The sequence below is a fragment of the Ranitomeya variabilis genome, chromosome 5 (assembly GCF_051348905.1).
Source record: "Ranitomeya variabilis isolate aRanVar5 chromosome 5, aRanVar5.hap1, whole genome shotgun sequence".
NCBI classification, from domain to species: domain Eukaryota; kingdom Metazoa; phylum Chordata; class Amphibia; order Anura; family Dendrobatidae; genus Ranitomeya; species Ranitomeya variabilis.
Window position 1 is genome coordinate 59,189,491 of NC_135236.1, and position 21,745 is coordinate 59,211,235.

The 21,745-nt window shown below is 45.9% G+C and overlaps 1 protein-coding gene across 1 annotated transcript in view; it reads right to left on the minus strand.

Moving 5' to 3' along the window:
• Positions 1-404: 404 nt before the first annotated feature.
• LOC143774465 (hepatic lectin-like) overlaps positions 405-21,745 on the minus strand; it is an 89,895-nt gene continuing 68,554 nt past the window's right edge. The window contains exon 7 of the mRNA XM_077262081.1: positions 405-885. Coding sequence (XP_077118196.1) covers positions 759-885 — 127 coding nt within the window. The 3' untranslated portion in view covers positions 405-758. The remainder of the gene's footprint in view (positions 886-21,745) is intronic.

The following is a 21,745-nucleotide window of genomic DNA, read 5'->3' on the forward strand; positions in this document are numbered from 1 at the left end:
CATATTCATGTAAAAAAAAGAATAAAAATATTGAATATGGGATATATTTACCCTCCGACGGCCCGCGGCTCTCAGCAGTGCAAGCGGCGGCCTCCGTTCCTAAGGATGCATTGAGCGAAGGACCTTCGATGATGCGACTGGTCACGCGAGTCTCCTCTCCTCCTGATCCTGGGAACCATACAGGACCGCTCCCTGCACACACCGTACCCGGCGTATAAGACGACCCCCGACTTTTGAGATGATTTTCAGGGGTTAAAAAGTCATCTTATATGCTGGAAAATACGGTATTTTCTTCTTAATGTATATGTTCATTTTGTTTTTGTCTTGGGCTTTGTCTCCTGAACAAATATAGTAAAACGTACTTATAGCATTATCATTCCTCCAGTTCAATTTATATTGTTCCCTTAATCTTCTATATATAAGGGTTTTTCATTTGTTTTGATTACTTGTTGTTATATTTCTTTCTTAATTGTAGCATCTGTCAACATGTTAGCATATTTACATTTTTGTTATAGTTTTACATTTAGCCTACCAATTGCATCTTATACCATTTAAAGACTGACCTAATAGAGTATTTGTTGGTAACATTGGTTATGTGGTAATAAAAACTCTCAAATGTCCATGCAAGAGAACTTCTTATCCACCGTTTCCCAACACTAATGTAAAATATAATTCATGCAAGGGTAAATGATACAGGAAGCTTCATTTTCTTCAGTCATATAGTCAGCCCTATTAGGTTCTAGATGGGTAAGATGACGTCAGGGCTTCTTCTCACAAATCCCATAAGCCTTATAATCACAGGGAACATCATTCCACTCTCCAAAGGTCCACAAGTGGGCACAATCTTCGTCATCGTTATTATTTGGCTCTCCTTTTTTCCAATACCTGAAAAGAAAGTGAGCAATATTAAAGGTGATTATATCTAGACTAATGATATTGATAATCACACCTTAACCAGTTACAAGAAGGCTTCTGCTGTCACTACTACAGTATAAATACACTGTGTAACACTATAATTGCAACACCAATAAGGAAAAGTAGTAGAATGATGGCAATGATAAACATGTTCAGTATATGCAAATGATGAAAAAAAATGGATACAACATTTTCAACGCATATCAACATATTCAGTATTAAATATGAATGTCAAGCACAGAAGTCCCCACACTTACAGCCTTGGCTGCAATCAATTAGGTAATTAATGGTTGCCTGTAGAATGTTCTACCACACTGAATGCACTTTGGCAAATCATCAAGATCTGCTGCTGGCAGCTCCTGGGCACTTGCTGACCAATGAAATCCCAGCATTGCTCGATGGGAGACAAGCCTGGAGATGCTGCAGGCATCATGATCATGCAACATCCAGCTTGGCGCTGTCATGTTGAAAAACTGCTCCTGATACACTTCAGAAAAATGACCCCACCACTGTTTCCATGACAAATATAATGTAACGTCGAGCTGTTAGTTTACCTGGAATTAAGACTATAGACACCTGGTGGCCAAGATGTTAGGATTCCGTGCTGTTACCTATAGATATCTATCTATAGATATCTTCTGAGGGAATATAATTCTTAAGGGTTCGGGAGTGTATGAATATTTAATTGCAGTTTTGTAGGACGCTGTCTGCACTGTTGGAGACATGGCGTTTTTGACCCAGCCAGAAGCACGGTCTAAAGCCCTGTGACAAAACACTCTGGGATCGCCTTTGCTGGGGTCAAAGGTCACGTGGTTTGTGCATTGAACTCTGAGGCGACAGCAGGTTTCCAAGTTGACTGACCTCAGGTCAGGTTTATTAAAGTGAAAGCAAATACAGAAAACAAAATATAAAAATAAATCCTAGCCTGTCCGGCGCTAACTAAACAAATACGTTGCTATCTAACAACTGGGGGGGCTTCTCCCTCCCAGCTAACATTACACAGATCATGAGCACAGCTCTCACTCACGTTTGTCTCACACAGACAGGCATTCTGTGTGCCCCAGGCTGACACCTGAAACCTCCAGCTGGTCAGCCTTTATTCCTGCACTTATTAACCCCTCGGTATCCTGAAGATACTGAGCGGCCTAATTCACATAGGACAAATACCTGGGTGAGATATACCTGCCCCCGACTACCAGACCGACATGACTCTTACATATCCTCCCCCCCTGCTCAGACCACTCAGGTCGAGCAAGAATACTCTCGAAACAGTGTACTCGGGACAGGGCATCGGCGTTCCCCATCTGCACCCCGGGGCAGTGCTCCACCGTGAAAGAGTAAGCCTGCAGGGCAAGGAACCACCGGGTTACCCGACTATTACGGTCCTTGTGAAGATGCATCCACTTGAGAGGGGCATGGTCCGTGACCAGCATAAACTTCCTACCTGCCAGGTAATATTTGAGGGAGTCGAGAGCCCATTTGATGGCTAGGCACTCTTTTTCAATCACGGCATACCTCTGCTCATGTACATTCAGTTTCCGACTGAGGTAGAGGACCGGGTGTTGGACTCCGTCCCTTACCTGGGAAAGTACAGCTCTGACACCAGTATCAGAAGCATCAGTTTGCACCACAAACTCGCTGCTGAAATCAGGAGTCACTAGTACAGGCTGAGAGCACAAAGCCCGTTTCAGACTGTGGAAGGCCTCTTCAGCCGCTGAGGTCCATTTTACCATGACGGAATCCCTCCCTTTGGTAAGAGCCGTCAAGGGGGTAGCCATGGCCGCAAAGTTGGGTATGAACCGGCGATAATAGCCGGCAATGCCCAGGAAAGCTTGAACTTGTTTCTTGTTCACTGGTTGCGGCCAGCCCTGAATTGCCTGTATTTTGTCGATCTGGGGTTTAACCACTCCTCTGCCAATCACGTAGCCCAAGTATCGGGCTTCTTCAAGGCCGATGTGACATTTCTTGGGGTTCGCCGTTAAGCCTGCGTCTCTCAGGTCATCAATCACCGCCTGTACCTTCCGGAGGTGAGCTTCCCAGTCCACGCTGTAAATTATGATGTCGTCTAGGTAGGCAGAAGCGTACTGCCTATGGGGCCTTAAGACTCGATCCATCAATCTCTGGAACGTTGCTGGGGCTCCGTGAAGTCCAAACGGCATGTAGATATACTGGAACAGCCCTTCCGGTGTAGCAAATGCCGTCTTCTCTCTGGCCGCCTCGGCCAGAGGGATCTGCCAGTACCCCTTTGTTAGATCCAGGGTCGTAATGTATCGGGCTTTACCCAGCCGATCGATCAACTCATCGACCCGGGGCATAGGGTATGCATCAAATTTAGAAACCGCATTCAGTTTCCTAAAGTCATTGCAAAACCGTATAGAGCCATCCGGCTTAGGTATCAACACGATTGGACTGGACCAGGCGCTGTGCGACTCTTCAATGACTCCTAAGTCCAACATTGCCTTCACATCCCGGGAGACGGCTTCACGGCGTGCTTCCGGTATCCGGTACGGATTCACATGAACTGTGACACCAGGCTCTGTGACAATTTCATGTTTCACTAGCCTAGTCTGGCCAGGTTTTTCCGAGAAAAACTGTTGGTTCTGTAACAAAAACAGCCTAACCTCAGATTTTTGTCGTTCAGAGAGAGTCTCGGCAATCTGCACCTCCGGTACGGTAGGTGAGCAAACCGGACGGGGCAGATCCGCTGTTAGGGCAGCGCGGTCTTTCCAGGGTTTTATCAGATTCACATGATAAATCTGTTCTGGTTTTCTCTTACCAGGCTGGTGCACTTTATAGTTCACTTCTCCAACTCGTTCCATGACCTCAAAGGGGCCCTGCCATTTAGTCAGAAATTTACTATCCACCGTAGGGATTAGGATCAACACCCTATCCCCGGGTGTAAATGTACGGACCTTGGCGCCTCTATCATAACTTAGCCTCTGGGCTCCCTGGGCCTGTAACATATGTTCCCTAACAATGGGCATGACAGCAGCAATACGGTCCTGCATTTGCGTTACATGGTCTATCACCGTTTTAAAGGGAGTGACTTGACCTTCCCAGGTTTCTTTTGCGACGTCAAACAGTCCACGGGGACGACGGGCGTATAATAGCTCGAAAGGCGAGAACCCTGTGGAAGACTGGGGAACTTCCCTAATGGCAAACAGCAAATAAGGTAACAAGTAATCCCAGTTCTTCCCATCTTTGTCTATCGCCTTCCGGAGCATCTGTTTTAAGGTTTTATTGAACCGCTCAACCAACCCATCTGTTTGACGGTGATAGACAGATGTACGCAACGGATCTATTTGTAAGAGTCTGCAGAGCTCCTTCATTACCCTCGACATAAAGGGAGTCCCCTGGTCAGTGAGTATCTGTTTTGGAATTCCTACCCGACTAAACACTTGCACCAATTCTTTGGCGATCGTTTTGGTAGCAGTGTTACGCAAAGGGATGGCTTCCGGGTAGCGAGTGGCATAGTCCATGATGACGAGGATATGTTGGTGCCCACGTGCGGACCGGGGAAGGGGCCCAACCAAATCCATCCCAATTCTCTCAAAAGGGACCCCAATGATAGGGAGGGGTACCAAAGGGCTACAGTACCGAGGTTTAGGTGCCGAGATTTGGCACTCTGGACAGGACTCACAATAGTTACGCACATCATTGTGTATTCCAGGCCACACAAAACAATGCAATATTCTTTCTGTGGTTTTTTGTACCCCCAGATGTCCCCCCATTATATGTCCATGGGCCAGGTCCAGTACCTTCCGCCGATAAGGTTTGGGTACCACTAACTGCTGCACAGTGTCTTCCCCTTTTTTTTCTACCTGGTAGAGTAAATCATTTTCAAGAACCATGTACGAGTACGCTAGCCTAGTGTCAGGTTCTACGGGTACGCTATCTATCATTTTTACATTTTTCCTAGCCTGAGTCAGGGTAGGATCTTTCATTTGTTCGCTGTGGAAGTCATCCAACTGGACTCCCAAATCTGTTGGCAGGGTGCGGGATGGCTGTCTGCCTCCGCCTCTCGCTGAGTTTCCTCAGTTTCCTCAGTTTCCCCCACCATAACTGAGAAGGGGTACTGAAGGTTAGATTCACTAATCTCCCCAGCAGCATCTTCCTGTGGGGTCTCCTCCAGGAGCTCGGGACCTCCAGGTAGCATGGGAGAAGATTCACGGTCACAGCTACCGTGAAGGAGCAACTGATTCTCCCACAACTGCCAGAAAAGAGGAAAATCCCTGCCCAAGATTATATCCTGTAACAATGCGGGAACGAGTCCCACTTTGTGTTGCACAGACCCATAGGGAGTGGAGATACATATGACCGCTGTAGGATATGAGCAGGTGTCACCATGCACACACGTTACAGAAAACTTGTCAGACGGACTAGTTGGACGTGCTATCAGACTGGCTTTCACTAGAGTCACCACACTTCCAGAGTCTAGTAATGCCACAACATTTTTCCCATCTACAGACAATTCACACAGATGTTTTACTGTATCATTTTGACCCGCATTCTCCACCACAATGTGACAAAACACTCTGGGATCGCCTTTGCTGGGGTCAAAGGTCACGTGGTTTGTGCATTGAACTCTGAGGCGACAGCAGGTTTCCAAGTTGACTGACCTCAGGTCAGGTTTATTAAAGTGAAAGCAAATACAGAAAACAAAACATAAAAATAAATCCTAGCCTGTCCGGCGCTAACTAAACAAATACGTTGCTATCTAACAACTGGGGGGGCTTCTCCCTCCCAGCTAACATTACACAGATCATGAGCACAGCTCTCACTCATGTTTGTCTCACACAGACAGGCATTCTGTGTGCCCCAGGCTGACACCTGAAACCTCCAGCTGGTCAGCCTTTATTCCTGCACTTATTAACCCCTCGGTATCCTGAAGATACTGAGCGGTCTAATTCACATAGGACAAATACCTGGGCGAGATATACCTGCCCCCGACTACCAGACCGACATGACTCTTACAGCCCCTTTTAGATGTCCATATAAAACACTACGTAAAAGACGGCATCAGTGTTTTCCATCAGTGTGTCATCATGGTGTCTGTTTTTACCATTAGTATTTTTCCGATATGGTTTAATAGTGCTGTTGCTTTAGTCTTGTCAGTGTTGTCATTCCTGTAGTCTGATGATTACTGGTATCAACAGAAACTCCCATCATCTCCTTACCATTGTTAAAGACATAATTAAAGATGTAGGTTCATGCTATACATGTGTATGGGGCTGACCTGTACTAAGCTTGGTGATATATTCCTGTTCTAGTGATGTATTTATTAACATTTTACTTGGATGCAACAACACAATGAGGAGGCAGTGGTCTCTCATACTTGAAGATGCCTTCTCCCAACAGCAATTTTAACCCCTTCATGACCCAGCCTATTTTGGTCTTAATGACCTTGCCATTTTTTGCAATTCTGACCAGTGTCCCTTTATGAGGTAATAACTCAGGAACGCTTCAACGGATCCTTGCGGTTCTGAGATTGTTTTTTCGTGACATATTGGGCTTCATGTTAGTGGTAAATTTAGGTCGATAATTTCTGAGCTTATTTGTGAAAAAAACGGAAATTTGGCGAAAATTTTGAAAATTTTGCAATTTTCACATTTTGAATTTTTATTCTGTTAAACCAGAGAGTTATGTGACACAAAATAGTTAATAAATAACATTTCCCACATGTCTACTTTACATCAGCACAATTTTGGAAACAAATTTTTTTTTTGCTAGGAAGTTATAAGGGTTAAAATTTGACCAGTGATTTCTCATTTTTACAACAAAATTTACAAAACCATTTAACCATTTTTTTTAGGGACCACCTCACATTTGAAGTCAGTTTGAGGGTTCTATATGGCTGAAAATACCCAAAAGTGACACCATTCTAAAAACTGCACCCCTCAAGGTGCTCAAAACCACATTCAAGAAGTTTATTAACCCTTCAGGTGTTTCACAGCAGCAGAAGCAACAAGGAGGGGAAAAATTAATATTTAACTTTTTAGTCACAAAAATGATCTTTTCGCAACAATTTTTTTATTTTCCCAAGGGTAAAAGGAGAAACTGGACCACGAATGTTGTTGTCCAATTTGTCCTGAGTACGCTGATACCTCATATGTGGGGGTAAACCACTGTTTGGGCGCACGGCAGGGCTCGGAAGGGAAGGAGCGCCATTTGACTTTTTGAATGAAAAATTGGCTCCAATCTTTAGCGGACACCATGTCGCGTTTGGAGAGCCCCCGTGTGCCTAAACATTGGAGCTCCCCCACAAGTGACCCCATTTTGGAAACTAGACCCCCCAAGGAACTTATCTAGAAGCATAGTGAGCACTTTAAACCCCCAGGTGCTTCACAAATTAATCCGTAAAAATGAAAAAGTACTTTTTTTCACACAAATTTTATTTTAGCCTCAATTTTTTAATTTTCACATGGGCAACAGAATAAAATGGATCCTAAAATTTGTTGGGCAATTTCTCCTGAGTACGCCAATACCTCATATGTGGGGGTAAACTACTGTTTGGGCACATGGTAAGGCTCGGAAGGGAAGGAGCGCCATTTGACTTTTTGAATGAAAAATTATCTCCATCGTTAGCGGACACCATGTCAGGTTTGGAGAGCCCCTGTGTGCCTAAACATTGGAGCTCCCCCACAAGTGACCCCATTTTGGAAACTAGACCCCCCAAGGAACTTATCTAGATGCATAGTGAGCACTTTAAACCCTCAGGTGCTTCACAAATTGATCCGTAAAAATGAAAAAGTACTTTTTTTTCACACAAAATTTCTTTTAGCCTCAATTTTTTCATTTTCACATGGGCAACAGGATAAAATGGATCCTAAAATTTGTTGGGCAATTTCTCCTGAGTACGCCGATACCTCATATGTGGGGGTAAACCACTGTTTGGGTGCACGGCAAGGCTTGGAAGGGAAGGCGCGCCATTTGACTTTTTGAATGGAAAATTAGCTCCAATCGTTAGTGGACACCATGTTGCGTTCGGAGAGCCCCTGTGTGCCTAAACATTGGAGCTCCCCTACAAGTGACCCCATTTTGGAAACTAGACCCCCCAAGGAACTAATCTAGATGTATAGTGAGCACTTAAAACCCCCAGGTGCTTCACAGAAGTTTATAACGCAGAGCCATGAAAATAAAAAAATATTTTTCTTTCCTCAAAAATGATTTTTAGCCCGGAGTTTTTTATTTTCCCAAGGATAATAGGAGAAATTGGACCCCAAATGTTGTTGTCCAGTTTGTCCTGAGTACGATGATACCCCATATGTGGGGGTAAACCACTGTTTGGGCGCACGGCAGGGCTCGGAAGGGAAGGCACGCCATTTGGCTTTTTGAATGGAAAATTAGCTTCAATCATTAGCGGACACCATGTCGCGTTTGGAGAGCCCCTGTGTGCCTAAACATTGGAGCTCCCGCACAAGTGACCCCATTTCGGAAACTAGACCTCCCAAGGAACTAATCTAGATGTGTGGTGAGCACTTTGAACCCATCAAATTATTTTTCTTTCCTCAAAAATGATTTTTTAACCCACAATTTTTTATTTTCCCAAGGGTAACAGGAGAAATTGGACCCCAAAAGTTGTTGTGCAGTTTCTCCTGAGTATGCTGATACCCCATATGTGGGGGTAAACCACTGTTTTGGCACACGTCGGGGAGCGGAAGGGAAGTAGTGACGTTTTGAAATGCAGACTTTAATGGAATGCTCTGCGGGCGTCACGTTGCGTTTGCAGAGCCCCTGATGTGCCTAAACAGTAGGAACTCCCCAAAATTGACCCCACTTTGGAAACTAGACCCCCAAGGGAACTTATCTAGATGTGTGGTGAGCACTTTGAACCCCCAAGTGCTTCACAGAAGTTTATGACGCAGAGCCGTGAAAATAAAAAATGTGTTTTCTTTCCTCAAAAATATTTTTTTAGCCCAGAATTTTTTAATTTTCCCAAGGGTAACAGGAAAAATTTGACCCCAAAAGTTGTTGTCCAGTTTCTCCTGAGTACGCTGATACCCCATATGTGGGGGTAAACCACTGTTTGGGCACATGGCGGGGCTCGGAAGGGAAGTAGTGACGATTTGGAATGCAGACTTTGATGGAATGGTCTGCGGGAATCATGTTACGTTTGCAGAGCCCCTGATGTGCCTAAACAGTAGAAACCCCCCACAAGTGACCCCATTTTGGAAACTAGACCCCCCAAGGAACTTATCTAGATGTGTGGTGAGCACATTCAACCCCCAAGTGCTTCACAGAAGTTTACAACGCAGAGCTGTGAAAATAAAAAATAATTTTTCTTTCCTCAAAAAAGATGTTTTAGCAAGCAATTGTTTATTTTCACAAGGGTAACAGGAGAAATTGGACCCCAATATTTGTTGCCCAGTTTGTTGTGAGTACGCTGATACCTCATATGTGGGGGTAAACCACTGTTTGGGCGCACGTCAGGGCTCGGAAGGGAAGTAGTGACATTTGAAATGCAGACTTTGATGGAATGGTCTGCGGGCATCACGTTGCATTTGCAGAGCCCCTGATGTGCCTAAACAGTAGAAACACCCCACAAGTGACCCCATTTTGGAAACTAGACCCCAAAAGGATCTTATCTAGATGTGTGGTGAGCACTTTCAACCCCCAAGTGTTTCACATAAGTTTATAACGTAGAGCTGTGAAAATAAAAAATAATTGTTCTTTCCTCAAAATTATGTTTTAGCAAGTAATTTTTTATTTTTGCAAGGGTAACAGGAGAAATTGGACCCCAATAGTTGTTGCCCAGTTTGTCCTGAGTACGCTGGTATCCCATATGTGGGGGTAAACCACTGTTTGGGCGCACGTCGGGGCTTGGAAGGGAGGGCGCACCATTTGACTTTTTGAACGCAAGATTGGCTGGAATCAATGGTGGCGCCATGTTGCGTTTGGAGACCCCTGATGTGCCTAAACAGTGGAAACCCCTCAATTCTAACTTCAACACTAACCCCAACACACCCCTAACCCTAATCCCAACTGTAGCCATAACCCTAATCACAACCCTAACCCCAACACACCCCTAACCACAACCCTAACCCCAACACACCCGTAACCCTAAATCCAACCCTAATCCTAATCCTAATCCCAACCCTACCCACAACTGTAACCCCAACACAACCCTAACCCTATCCTTAACCCTAACCACAAGCCTAATCTTAACCCTATTTCCAACCCTAGCCCTAATTCCAACCCTAAGGGTACCGTCTCACATAACGATTTACCAACGATCACGACCAGCGATACGACCTGGCCGTGATCGTTGGAAAGTCATTGTGTGGTCGCTGGGGAGCAGTCACACAGACCGCTCTCCAGCGACCAATGATGCCAAGGCCCCGGGTAACCAGGGTAAACATCGGGTTACTAAGCGCAGGGCCGCGCTTAGTAACCCGATGTTTACCGTGGTTACCAGCGTAAAAGTAAAAAAAAAAAAACGTACATACTCACATTTCAGTGTCCTTCAGGTCCCTTGCCGTCTGCTTCCCGCTCTGACTGAGTGCCGCCGTACAGTGAGAGCAGAGCGCAGCGGTGATGTCACTGCTGTGCTGTGCTCTCACTTTCCGGCCGGCAGACAGTCAGAGCGGGAAGCAGACGGCAAGGGACCTGAAGGACACCAAAATGTGAGTATGTACGTTTTTTTTTTTTTTTTTACTTTTACGCTGGTAACCACGGTAAACATCGGGTTACTAAGCGCGGCCCTGCGCTTAGTAACCCGATGTTTACCCTGGTTACAAGTGAACGCATCGCTGGATAGCTGTCACACACAACGATCCAGTGATGACAGCGGGAGATCCAGCGACGAAAGAAAGTTCCAAACGATCTGCTACGACTAGGGTTGAGCGAAACGGGTCGATCATTTTCAAAAGTCGCCGACTTTTGGCTAAGTCGGCGTCTCATGAAACCCGATCCGACCCCTGTGCTTGTCGGCCATGCGGTACGCGACTTTCGCGCCAAAGTCGCGTTTCAATGACGCGAAAAGCGCCATTTCTCAGCCAATGAAGGTGAACGCAGAGTGTGGGCAGCGTGATGACATAGATCCTGGTCCCCACCATCTTAGAGAAGGGCATTGCAGTGATTGGCTTGCTGTCTGCGGCGTCACAGGGGCTATAAAGGGGCGTTCCCGCCGACCGCCATCTTACTGCTGCTGATCTGAGCTTAGGGAGAGGTTGCTGCCGCTTCGTCAGAAGCAGGGATAGCGTTAGGCAGGGTCCACTAACCACCAAACCGCTTGTGCTGTAGCGATTTCCACTGTCCAACACCACCTTCGGTGTGCAGGAACAGTTGAAGCTATTTTTTTTTTTTTTCCTCAGCGCTGTAGCTCATTGGGCTGCCCTAGAAGGCTCCGTGATAGCTGTATTGCTGTGTGTACGCCACTGTGGAAACCAACTGCTTTTTTCAAAGCACATATCCTCTTGTTCCTTTCTGCACAGCTATCTTTTTTGTTTGTCCACACTTTTTATTTAATTTGTGCATCAGTCCACTCCTATTGCTGCCTGCCATACCTGGCTTACATTACTGCAGGGAGATAGTAATTGTAGGACAGTCCCTGTTTTTTTTTTGTTTGTTTTTTTGTGGGAGATTAAGATTGGCATTTCTGCTACAGTGCCATCCCTGTGTGTGCCATCTCTCACTGAGTGGGCCATAGAAAGCCTATTTATTTTTTCCGTGATTTGTGTTCTAAATTCTACCTCAACACAAAAACACTACATCAATCAGTGGTAGAAAAATATTGGCCTCAGTCAGGGCTTGTGTGCCACTGCTGTGTGTGCTATCTCTTATTCAGTGGGCTATAGAAAGCCTATTTATTTATTTATTTTTTTTCTTATTATCTGGTTTCTAAAGTCTCCCTGAAAAAAAAATAAATAAATAAAAAAACAGTGGGAGAGTAATATTGCCCTTTCAGCTTGTGTGCCAGTCTTGACTCCTGGGTGTGCCACCTCTCTCTCTCTAATTGTGGGCCATAGAAAGCCTTTTTTTTTTTTTTAATATTATTGGGTTTCTAAAGTCTCCCTTAAAAAACAAAAAATAAATAAAAAAACAGTGGGAGAGTAATATTGCCCTTTCAGCTTGTGTGCCAGTCTTGACTCCTGGGTGTGCCACCTCTCTCTCTAATTGTGGGCCATAGAAAGCCTTTTTTTTTTTTTTTTTTTAATATTATTGGGTTTCTAAAGTCTCCCTTAAAAAACAAAAAATACATAAAAAAACAGTGGGAGAGTAATATTGCCCTTTCACCTTGTGTGCCAGTCTTGACTCCTGGGTGTGCCACCTCTCTCTCTAATTGTGGGCCATAGAAAGCCTTTTTTTTTTTTTTTTTTTTTAAATATTATTTGGTTTCTAAAGTCTTCCTTAAAAAACAAAAAATACATAAAAAAACAGTGGGAGAGTAATATTGCCCTTTCAGCTTGTGTGCCAGTCTTGACTCCTGGGTGTGCCACCTCTCTCTCTCATTCAGTGGGCCATAGAAAGGCTATTTATTTTTTTGGTTTTTTTAATATTATTTGGTTTCTAAAGTCTCCCTGAAAATAAAAAAAAAAAAACTTAAAAAAACAGTGGGAGAGTAATATTGCTTTTTCAGCTTGTGCGCCAGTCTTGACTCCTGGGTGTGCCACCTCTCTCTCTCTAATTGTGGGCCATAGAAAGCCTTTTTTTTTTTGTTTTTTTTTAAATATTATTTGGTTTCTAAAGTCTCCCTTAAAAAACAAAAAATACATAAAAAAACAGTGGGAGAGTAATATTGCCCTTTCAGCTTGTGTGCCAGTCTTGACTCCTGGGTGTGCCACCTCTCTCTCTAATTGTGGGCCATAGAAAGCCTTTTTTTTTTTTTTTTTTTAAATATTATTTGGTTTCTAAAGTCTCCCTTAAAAAACAAAAAATACATAAAAAAACAGTGGGAGAGTAATATTGCCCTTTCAGCTTGTGTGCCAGTCTTGACTCCTGGGTGTGCCACCTCTCTCTCTCATTCAGTGGGCCATAGAAAGGCTATTTATTTTTTTGTTTTTTTTAATATTATTTGGTTTCTAAAGTCTCCCTGAAAAAAAAAAAAAAACATAAAAAAACAGTGGGAGAGTAATATTGCCCTTTCAGCTTGTGTGCCAGTCTTGACTCCTGGGTGTGCCACCTCTCTCTCTCATTCAGTGGGCCATAGAAAGGCTATTTATTTTTTTGGTTTTTTTAATATTATTTGGTTTCTAAAGTCTCCCTGAAAATAAAAAAAAAAAAACTTAAAAAAACAGTGGGAGAGTAATATTGCCCTTTCAGCTTGTGCGCCAGTCTTGACTCCTGGGTGTGCCACCTCTCTCTCTCTAATTGTGGGCCATAGAAAGCCTTTTTTTTTTTGTTTTTTTTTTATATTATTTGGTTTCTAAAGTCTCCCTTAAAAAACAAAAAATACATAAAAAAACAGTGGGAGAGTAATATTGCCCTTTCAGCTTGTGTGCCAGTCTTGACTCCTGGGTGTGCCACCTCTCTCTCTCATTCAGTGGGCCATAGAAAGGCTTTTTATTTTTTTGTTTTTTTTAATATTATTTGGTTTCTAAAGTCTCCCTGAGAAAAAAAAATAAATAAATTAGGTGGGAGATTAATATTGACATTAGTGCTTGAGTGACAGTCCTGCGTGTGTGTCATCTCTGTGATTTTGTGCCACAGAAAACAGAGTGTGTAACATTGTGCCTGATTTTCCTTGTGGTCTCACCAACCTGTTAAGGGATATTGAAATCATACTGAAGTTATAGCTCACCGTGTAAGTTGTTTGACAGCAACAAATAAAGTTACTTTGGTTAAGATTTTAAAACAATGAGGAAGTCTGGTGCAAGAGGTCGTCGTGGGCGTTCATTGTCAGCTGGTAATGATGGTAGTGGTAGTGGAGCATCAGGTGGTCGTGGGGATAAAAATATTCCACCTAAGTCTGGAGCTGTGGAGCCAGTTTCGTCGTCAGGCTACACAAGGTCTCGAACGCTCTCTTTTCTGGGAGTAGGAAAACCGCTTTTAAAGGCGGAGCAGCAACAGCAAGTTTTGGCTTACATTGCAGACTCAGCCTGTAGCTCTTTTGCCTCCTCTTCCGAAACTGGTAAATGTAAAAGCAGCGCGTCGCTTGTGGATGTTCACGGTCAGGGACAAGTCGCTTCCTTGTCCTCCTCAGCAAAAACTACAACAAGAGAGAAGGATGCAGCAGGCGACACAACGGGTCACTCCATGGAGCTCTTTACACATACCGTCCCTGGCTTAGAAAGTGAAACATTTAACAGGCCATGCCCATTACAAGTATATTCTGACATGGAGTGCACTGATGCACAGCCACAGCCAGAGTACTATGCTGCTCCTTTGACTCAGACCACCACATTGCCCTCTCAGGGTACAGATCCACAATCAGACCCTGATGAGACTATGTTGCCCCGCCACGAACGCTATACCACCGACCGACACAGTGACACAGACGAAGTTGCACACGAGCTCGAAGAGGAGGTAATAGATGACCCAGTTATTGACCCCGATTGGCAGCCATTGGGGGAACAGGGTGCAGGCGGCAGTAGTTCAGAAGCGGAGGTGGAGGAGGGGCCGCAGCAGGCATCAACATCGCAACAGGTTCCATCTGCCGGGCCCGTATCTGGCCCAAAACGCGTGTCAAAGCCAAAACCTGTTGGAGGACAGCGTGGCCATCCGGTTAAAGCTCAGTCTGCAATCCCTGAAAAGGGATCCGAGTCTAGGAAGAGTGCAGTCTGGCATTTTTTTAAACAACATCCAACTGATCAGCGCAAAGTCATCTGTCAAAAATGTTCAACTAGCTTAAGCAGAGGTCAGAATCTGAAAAGTCTAAATACTAGTTGCATGCATAGACACTTAACCACCATGCATTTTCAAGCCTGGACTAACTACCAAACGTCCCTTAAGGTTGTAGCACCCTCGGCCAATGAAGCTAGTCAGCAACGCAACATCACTTCCGTCACTGTAAGGCCACCATTTTCCGCACCACCGGCAGTATCTGTGCAGGTTTCTTTGCCAGCCAAAAGCAGTCAGGGTCAGGGAACCACCAGTTTTGTAGGAGGAAATATTGCATCTAGGGCACCGGCGGAAACAATACCGTCTCCAACCGTCTCTCAGTCTGCCATGTACACCGGCACACCCGAAAGTTCCACGATCTCCAGCTCTCCAGTCCAGCTCACCCTACATGAGACTCTGGTTAGAAAAAGGAAGTACTTATCCTCGCATCCGCGTACACAGGGTTTTAACGCCCACATAGCTAGACTAATCTCGTTAGAGATGATGCCCTACCGGTTAGTTGAAAGCGAAGCTTTCAAAGCCCTGATGGAGTACGCTGAACCACGATACGAGCTACCCAGTCGACACTTTTTTTCCAGAAAAGCCATCCCAGCCCTGCACCAGCATGTTAAACAGCGCATCGTCCATGCACTCAGGCAATCTGTGAGTACAAAGGTGCACCTGACTACAGATGCATGGACCAGTAGGCATGGCCAGGGACGTTATGTGTCCATCACGGCACACTGGGTGAATGTGGTGGATGCAGGGTCCACAGGCGACATCAATTTAGGGACAGTTGTGCCTAGCCCACGGTCTAGGAAACAGTTGGCTGTAGGCGTTCGCACCCCCTCCTCCTCCTCCTCCTCGTCCTCCTGCAGAAGCTACAGCTCTTCCACAGAACGCAGTCTGCCAACCACTCCATCGGCAGATGACACTGTTGCACACCAGTTGTCCCATTATGGGCCAGCTACTGCCAAGCGTCAGCAGGCTGTATTGGCTATGAAGTGTTTGGGCGACAACAGACACACCGCGGAAGTTCTGTCCGAGTTCTTGCAACAAGAAACGCAGTCGTGGCTGGGCACAGTAGATCTTGAGGCAGGCAAGGTAGTGAGTGATAACGGAAGGAATTTCATGGCTGCCATCTCCCTTTCCCAACTGAAACACATTCCTTGCCTGGCTCACACCTTAAACCTGGTGGTGCAGTGCTTATTGAAAACTTATCCTGGGTTCTCCGACCTGCTCCTCAAAGTGCGTGCACTTTGCTCACATATCCGACATTCGCCTGTACACGCCAGCCGTATGCAGACCTATCAGCGGTCTTTGAACCTTCCCCAGCATCGCCTAATCATAGACGTTGCAACAAGGTGGAACTCAACACTGCACATGCTTCAGAGACTGTGCAAACAGAGGCGTGCTGTTATTTATTTGTGGGAGGATACACGGGCAGGCAGTAGGATGGCAGACATGGAGTTGTCAGGTGTGCAGTGGTCTAAGATACAAGACATGTGTCAAGTCCTTCAGTGTTTTGAGGAATGCACACGGCTGGTTAGTGCAGACAACGCCGTAATAAGCATGAGCATCCCCCTAATGCGTCTGCTGATGAAAAGTTTGACGCACATAAAGGAGCAGTCGTCTGCACCAGAGGAAGAGGAAAGCCTTGATGACAGTCAGCCATTGTCTGGTCAGGGCAGTGTACAGGACGAGGTAGCGGGCGAAGAGGAGGTGGAGGACGAGGAGGATGATGGGGATGAGTATATTTTTAATGCCGAACCTTTCCCGGGGGCACAGGAAATTGGTTGCGTGTCACGGCCGGGTTCTGGTTTTTTGAGGGACACAAGTGACGTAGATTTGCCTGCAACTGCCCCTCAACCAATCACAACCGGAGATTTGACAACTGGAACTTTGGCCCACATGGCGGATTATGCCTTACGTATCCTAAAAAGGGACACACGCATTACGAAAATGATGAACGATGACGATTACTGGTTGGCCTGCCTCCTTGATCCACGCTATAAAGGCAAATTGCAAAATATTATGCCACATGAGAACTTGGAACTAATATTAGCAACCAAACAATCAACTCTTGTTGACCGTTTGCTTCAGGCATTCCCAGCACACAGCGCACGTGATCGTTCTCACACGAGCTCCAGGGGGCAGCAGACTAGGAGTGTTAGGGGTGCACACATCAGAAGTGGCGTTGGACAGAGGGGTTTTCTGACCAGGTTGTGGAGTGATTTTGCTATGACCGCAGACAGGACAGGTACTGCTGCATCAATTGAAAGTGACAGGAGACAACATTTGTCCAGTATGGTTACTAACTATTTTTCATCCCTTATCGATGTTCTCCCTCAACCGTCATTCCCATTTGATTACTGGGCCTCCAAATTAGACACCTGGCCAGAATTGGCAGAATATGCATTGCAGGAGCTTGCTTGCCCGGCAGCAAGTGTCCTATCAGAAAGAGTATTCAGTGCTGCAGGTTCAATATTAACCGAAAAAAGGACTCGTCTGGCTACCCAAAATGTTGACGATCTAACATTCATTAAAATGAACCACAACTGGATTTCGAAATCTTTTGCCCCACCTTGCCCGGCCGACACCTAGCTTTCCTATGAAAAGCTCTTGCTTGTGAATTACTTTTCTAATGTCTAATTTGCTGCAGCTGATTGTACAGCATACGACATGTTTACACCTCCCTAAATGGCAAAACTCCCCACACGGGGCCGTGGTATCGCGACTTGGCGCAAGCACCCGTGAGACTGCTGTTTGTCTGAAGAGGTGGGTGTGCTCGCTTTTGGTTGACGGCATTGCTACTGGGTCCCTCATAGTACAATGTAGTGTCTCTGGCGGTGGTGGTGCGCACCCAACGTCAGACACACCGTTGTAACATGAGGGGCCCTGGGGCGGTCCCGCCGGCCTCAAGAGAGTTCCCCCCTACCCCAGCTCAAAATGTGCTCTACCACATGCAAAATTATGTCGCACAGCTCCACCAATCTTTAGTCTATTCGCTGACATCATTCAATGTCTGGCACTGACAATACAAATTTGTAGACATCTATGATGCAACTTAAAGTAGTCTGTGTCTGTGTCCTATATTGGCACCATTAAATAGTTACTGCCAAATTACAATGTCAGAAACTCAGTAGATGAGCCCACCCCTGTACCTAAGTATGCCACCTTTTTTTTTGTTTTGGTTGTTTTGCGAGACATTAACATCTATTTATATTTTGGGAGTACTGGGACAGACACTCCTTGCACTACTCCTCCACTCACCACCAAGCTGCCTGTGTATCCATGTAACCGCTGTAAAACTGCCATGAGCCTATTGTTTGTTATTTTAGGCCTTTGATAGCCTGTCTGCGGTCCCTACTTTAAATACTCCTCCACTCATCACCAGCTGCCTGCCCGTGTATCCATGTAACCGCTGTAAAACTGCCATGAGCCTATTGTTTGTTATTTTAGGCCTTTGATAGCCTGTCTGCGGTCCCTACTTTAAATACTCCTCCACTCACCACCAAGCTGCCTGCCCGTGTATCCATGTAACCGCTGTAAAACTGCCATGAGCCTATTGTTTGTTATTTTAGGCCTTTGATAGCCTGTCTGCGGTCCCTACTTTAAATACTCCTCCACTCATCACCAGCTGCCTGCCCGTGTATCCATGTAACCGCTGTAAAACTGCCATGAGCCTATTGTTTGTTATTTTAGGCCTTTGATAGCCTGTCTGCGGTCCCTACTTTAAATACTCCTCCACTCACCACCAAGCTGCCTGCCCGTGTATCCATGTAACCGCTGTAAAACTGCCATGAGCCTATTGTTTGTTATTTTAGGCCTTTGATAGCCTGTCTGCGGTCCCTACTTTAAATACTCCTCCACTCATCACCAGCTGCCTGCCCGTGTATCCATGTAACCGCTGTAAAACTTGTTATGACCCCAATGGCGAGGGTCTCAGAGGAACGTGGAAGTCTGCAGAATACAAAAATCCAGCTCATAGGGCAGTGGTAACTGGGTTGACCATATATCTACTCCTAACGCCAACACTAGAAGTAGCCGGGAATCATTCCTACGTTGATTCTAGATGACACGCGCCAGCCGGAGAATCTAGCTACCCCTAGTAGAGGAAAACAAAGACCTTTCTTGCCTCCAGAGAAGGGGACCCCAAAGCTGGATAGAAGCCCCCCACAAATAATGACGGTGAGGTAAGAGGAAATGACAAACACAGAAATGAACCAGGTTTAGCACAGAGAGGCCCGCTTACTGATAGCAGAATAAAGAAAGGTAACTTATATGGTCAACAAAAACCCTATCAAAATCCACACTGGAAATTCAAGAACCCCCGAACCGTCTAACGGTCCAGGGGGAGAACACCAGCCCCCTAGAGCTTCCAGCAAAGGTCAGGATATAGATATGGAACAAGCTGGACAAAAATACAAAACCAAAACAAATAGCAAAAAGCAAAAGGCAGACTTAGCTGATATAACTGGAACCAGGATCAGTAGACAAGAGCACAGCAGACTAGCTCTGATAACTACATTGCCAGGCATTGAACTGAAGGTCCAGGGAGCTTATATAGCAACACCCCTAACTAACGACCCAGGTGCGGATAAAAGGAAAGACAGAAAAACCAGAGTCAAAAAACTAGTAACCACTAGAGGGAGCAAAAAGCAAATTCACAACAGTACCCCCCCCTTAGTGAGGGGTCACCGAACCCTCACCACGACCACCAGGGCGATCAGGATGAGCGGCATGAAAGGCACAAACTAAATCGGCCGCATGAACATCAGAGGCGACCACCCAGGAATTATCCTCCTGACCATAGCCCTTCCACTTGACCAGGTACTGAAGCCTCCACCTGGAGAGGCGAGAATCCAAGATCTTCTCCACCACGTACTCCAACTCGCCCTCAACCAACACCGGAGCAGGAGGCTCAGCAGAAGGAACTACAGGCACAATGTACCGCTGCAACAAGGACCTATGAAATACATTGTGAATAGCAAACGACACAGGAAGATCCAGACGAAAAGATACAGGATTAAGGATTTCCAATATCTTGTAAGGCCCAATAAAACGAGGTTTAAATTTGGGAGAGGAGACCTTCATAGGAACAAAGCGGGAAGAAAGCCATACCAAATCCCCAACGCGTAGTCGGGGACCCACACCGCGACGGCGGTTGGCAAAGCGCTGAGCCTTCTCCTGTGACAACTTCAAGTTGTCCACCACATGATTCCAGATCTGCTGCAACCTATCCACCACAGAATCCACCCCAGGACAGTCAGAAGGCTCCACATGACCCGAAGAAAAGCGAGGATGGAAACCAGAGTTGCAGAAAAAAGGCGAAACCAAGGTGGCGGAACTAGCCCGATTATTAAGGGCAAACTCAGCCAACGGCAAGAATGTCACCCAATCGTCCTGATCAGCAGAGACAAAACACCTCAAATAAGCCTCCAAAGTCTGATTGGTTCGCTCCGTCTGTCCATTAGTCTGAGGATGGAAAGCAGACGAAAACGACAAATCAATGCCCATCCTACTACAAAAGGATCGCCAGAACCTGGAAACGAACTGGGATCCTCTGTCTGACACAATATTCTCAGGGATGCCGTGCAAACGAACCACGTTCTGGAAAAACACAGGAACCAGATCGGAAGAGGAAGGCAGCTTAGGCAAAGGAACCAAATGGACCATCTTGGAAAAGCGATCACATATCACCCAGATAACGGACATGCCCTGAGATAGCGGAAGATCAGAAATGAAATCCATGGAGATATGTGTCCAAGGTCTCTTCGGGACAGGCAAGGGCAAGAGCAAACCGCTGGCACGAGAACAGCAAGGCTTAGCTCGAGCACAAGTCCCACAGGACTGCACAAATGACCGCACATCCCTTGACAAGGAAGGCCACCAAAAGGACCTGGCCACCAGATCTCTGGTGCCAAAAATTCCCGGGTGACCTGCCAACACCGAGGAATGAACCTCGGAAATGACTCTGCTGGTCCACTTATCCGGGACAAACAGTCTGTCAGGTGGACAAGACTCAGGCCTATCAGCCTGAAATCTCTGCAACACACGTCGCAGATCCGGAGAAATAGCTGACAAGATAACTCCATCTTTAAGAATACCAACAGGATCAGTGACTCCAGGAGCATCAGGCACAAAGCTCCTAGAAAGAGCATCGGCCTTCACATTCTTTGAACCTGGTAAATACGAGACAACAAAATCAAAGCGGGAGAAAAACAATGACCAGCGGGCCTGTCTCGGATTAAGGCGTTTAGCAGACTCGAGATACATCAGATTTTTGTGATCAGTCAAGACCACCACACGATGCTTAGCACCCTCGAGCCAATGACGCCACTCCTCAAATGCCCATTTCATGGCCAACAACTCCCGATTGCCCACATCATAATTTCGCTCGGCAGGCGAAAACTTCCTAGAGAAAAAGGCACAAGGTTTCATAACAGAGCAACCAGGGCCTCTCTGCGACAAAACGGCCCCTGCCCCAATCTCTGAAGCATCCACCTCAACCTGAAAGGGAAGTGAGACGTCAGGCTGGCACAAAACAGGCGCCGAAGTAAACCGGCGTTTCAACTCCTGGAAAGCCTCCACGGCAGCAGGAGCCCAGTTAGCTACATCGGAGCCCTTCTTGGTCATATCCGTCAAAGGTTTCACAATGCTAGAAAAATTAGCGATAAAACGACGGTAGAAGTTAGCGAAGCCCAAGAACTTCTGAAGACTCTTAACTGACGAGGGCTGAGTCCAATCAAGAATGGCTCGGACCTTGACTGGGTCCATCTCCACAGCAGAAGGGGAAAAAATGAACCCCAAAAAGGGAACCTTCTGTACACCAAAGAGACACTTTGAGCCCTTGACAAACAAAGAATTTTCACGCAAAATTTTAAAGACCAACCTGACCTGCTCCACATGCGAATCCCAATTATCAGAAAAAACCAAAATATCATCCAGATAAACAATCAAAAATTTATCCAGATACTTCCGGAAAATGTCATGCATAAAGGACTGAAAAACTGAAGGCGCATTGGAGAGCCCAAAAGGCATCACTAAGTACTCAAAATGACCTTCGGGC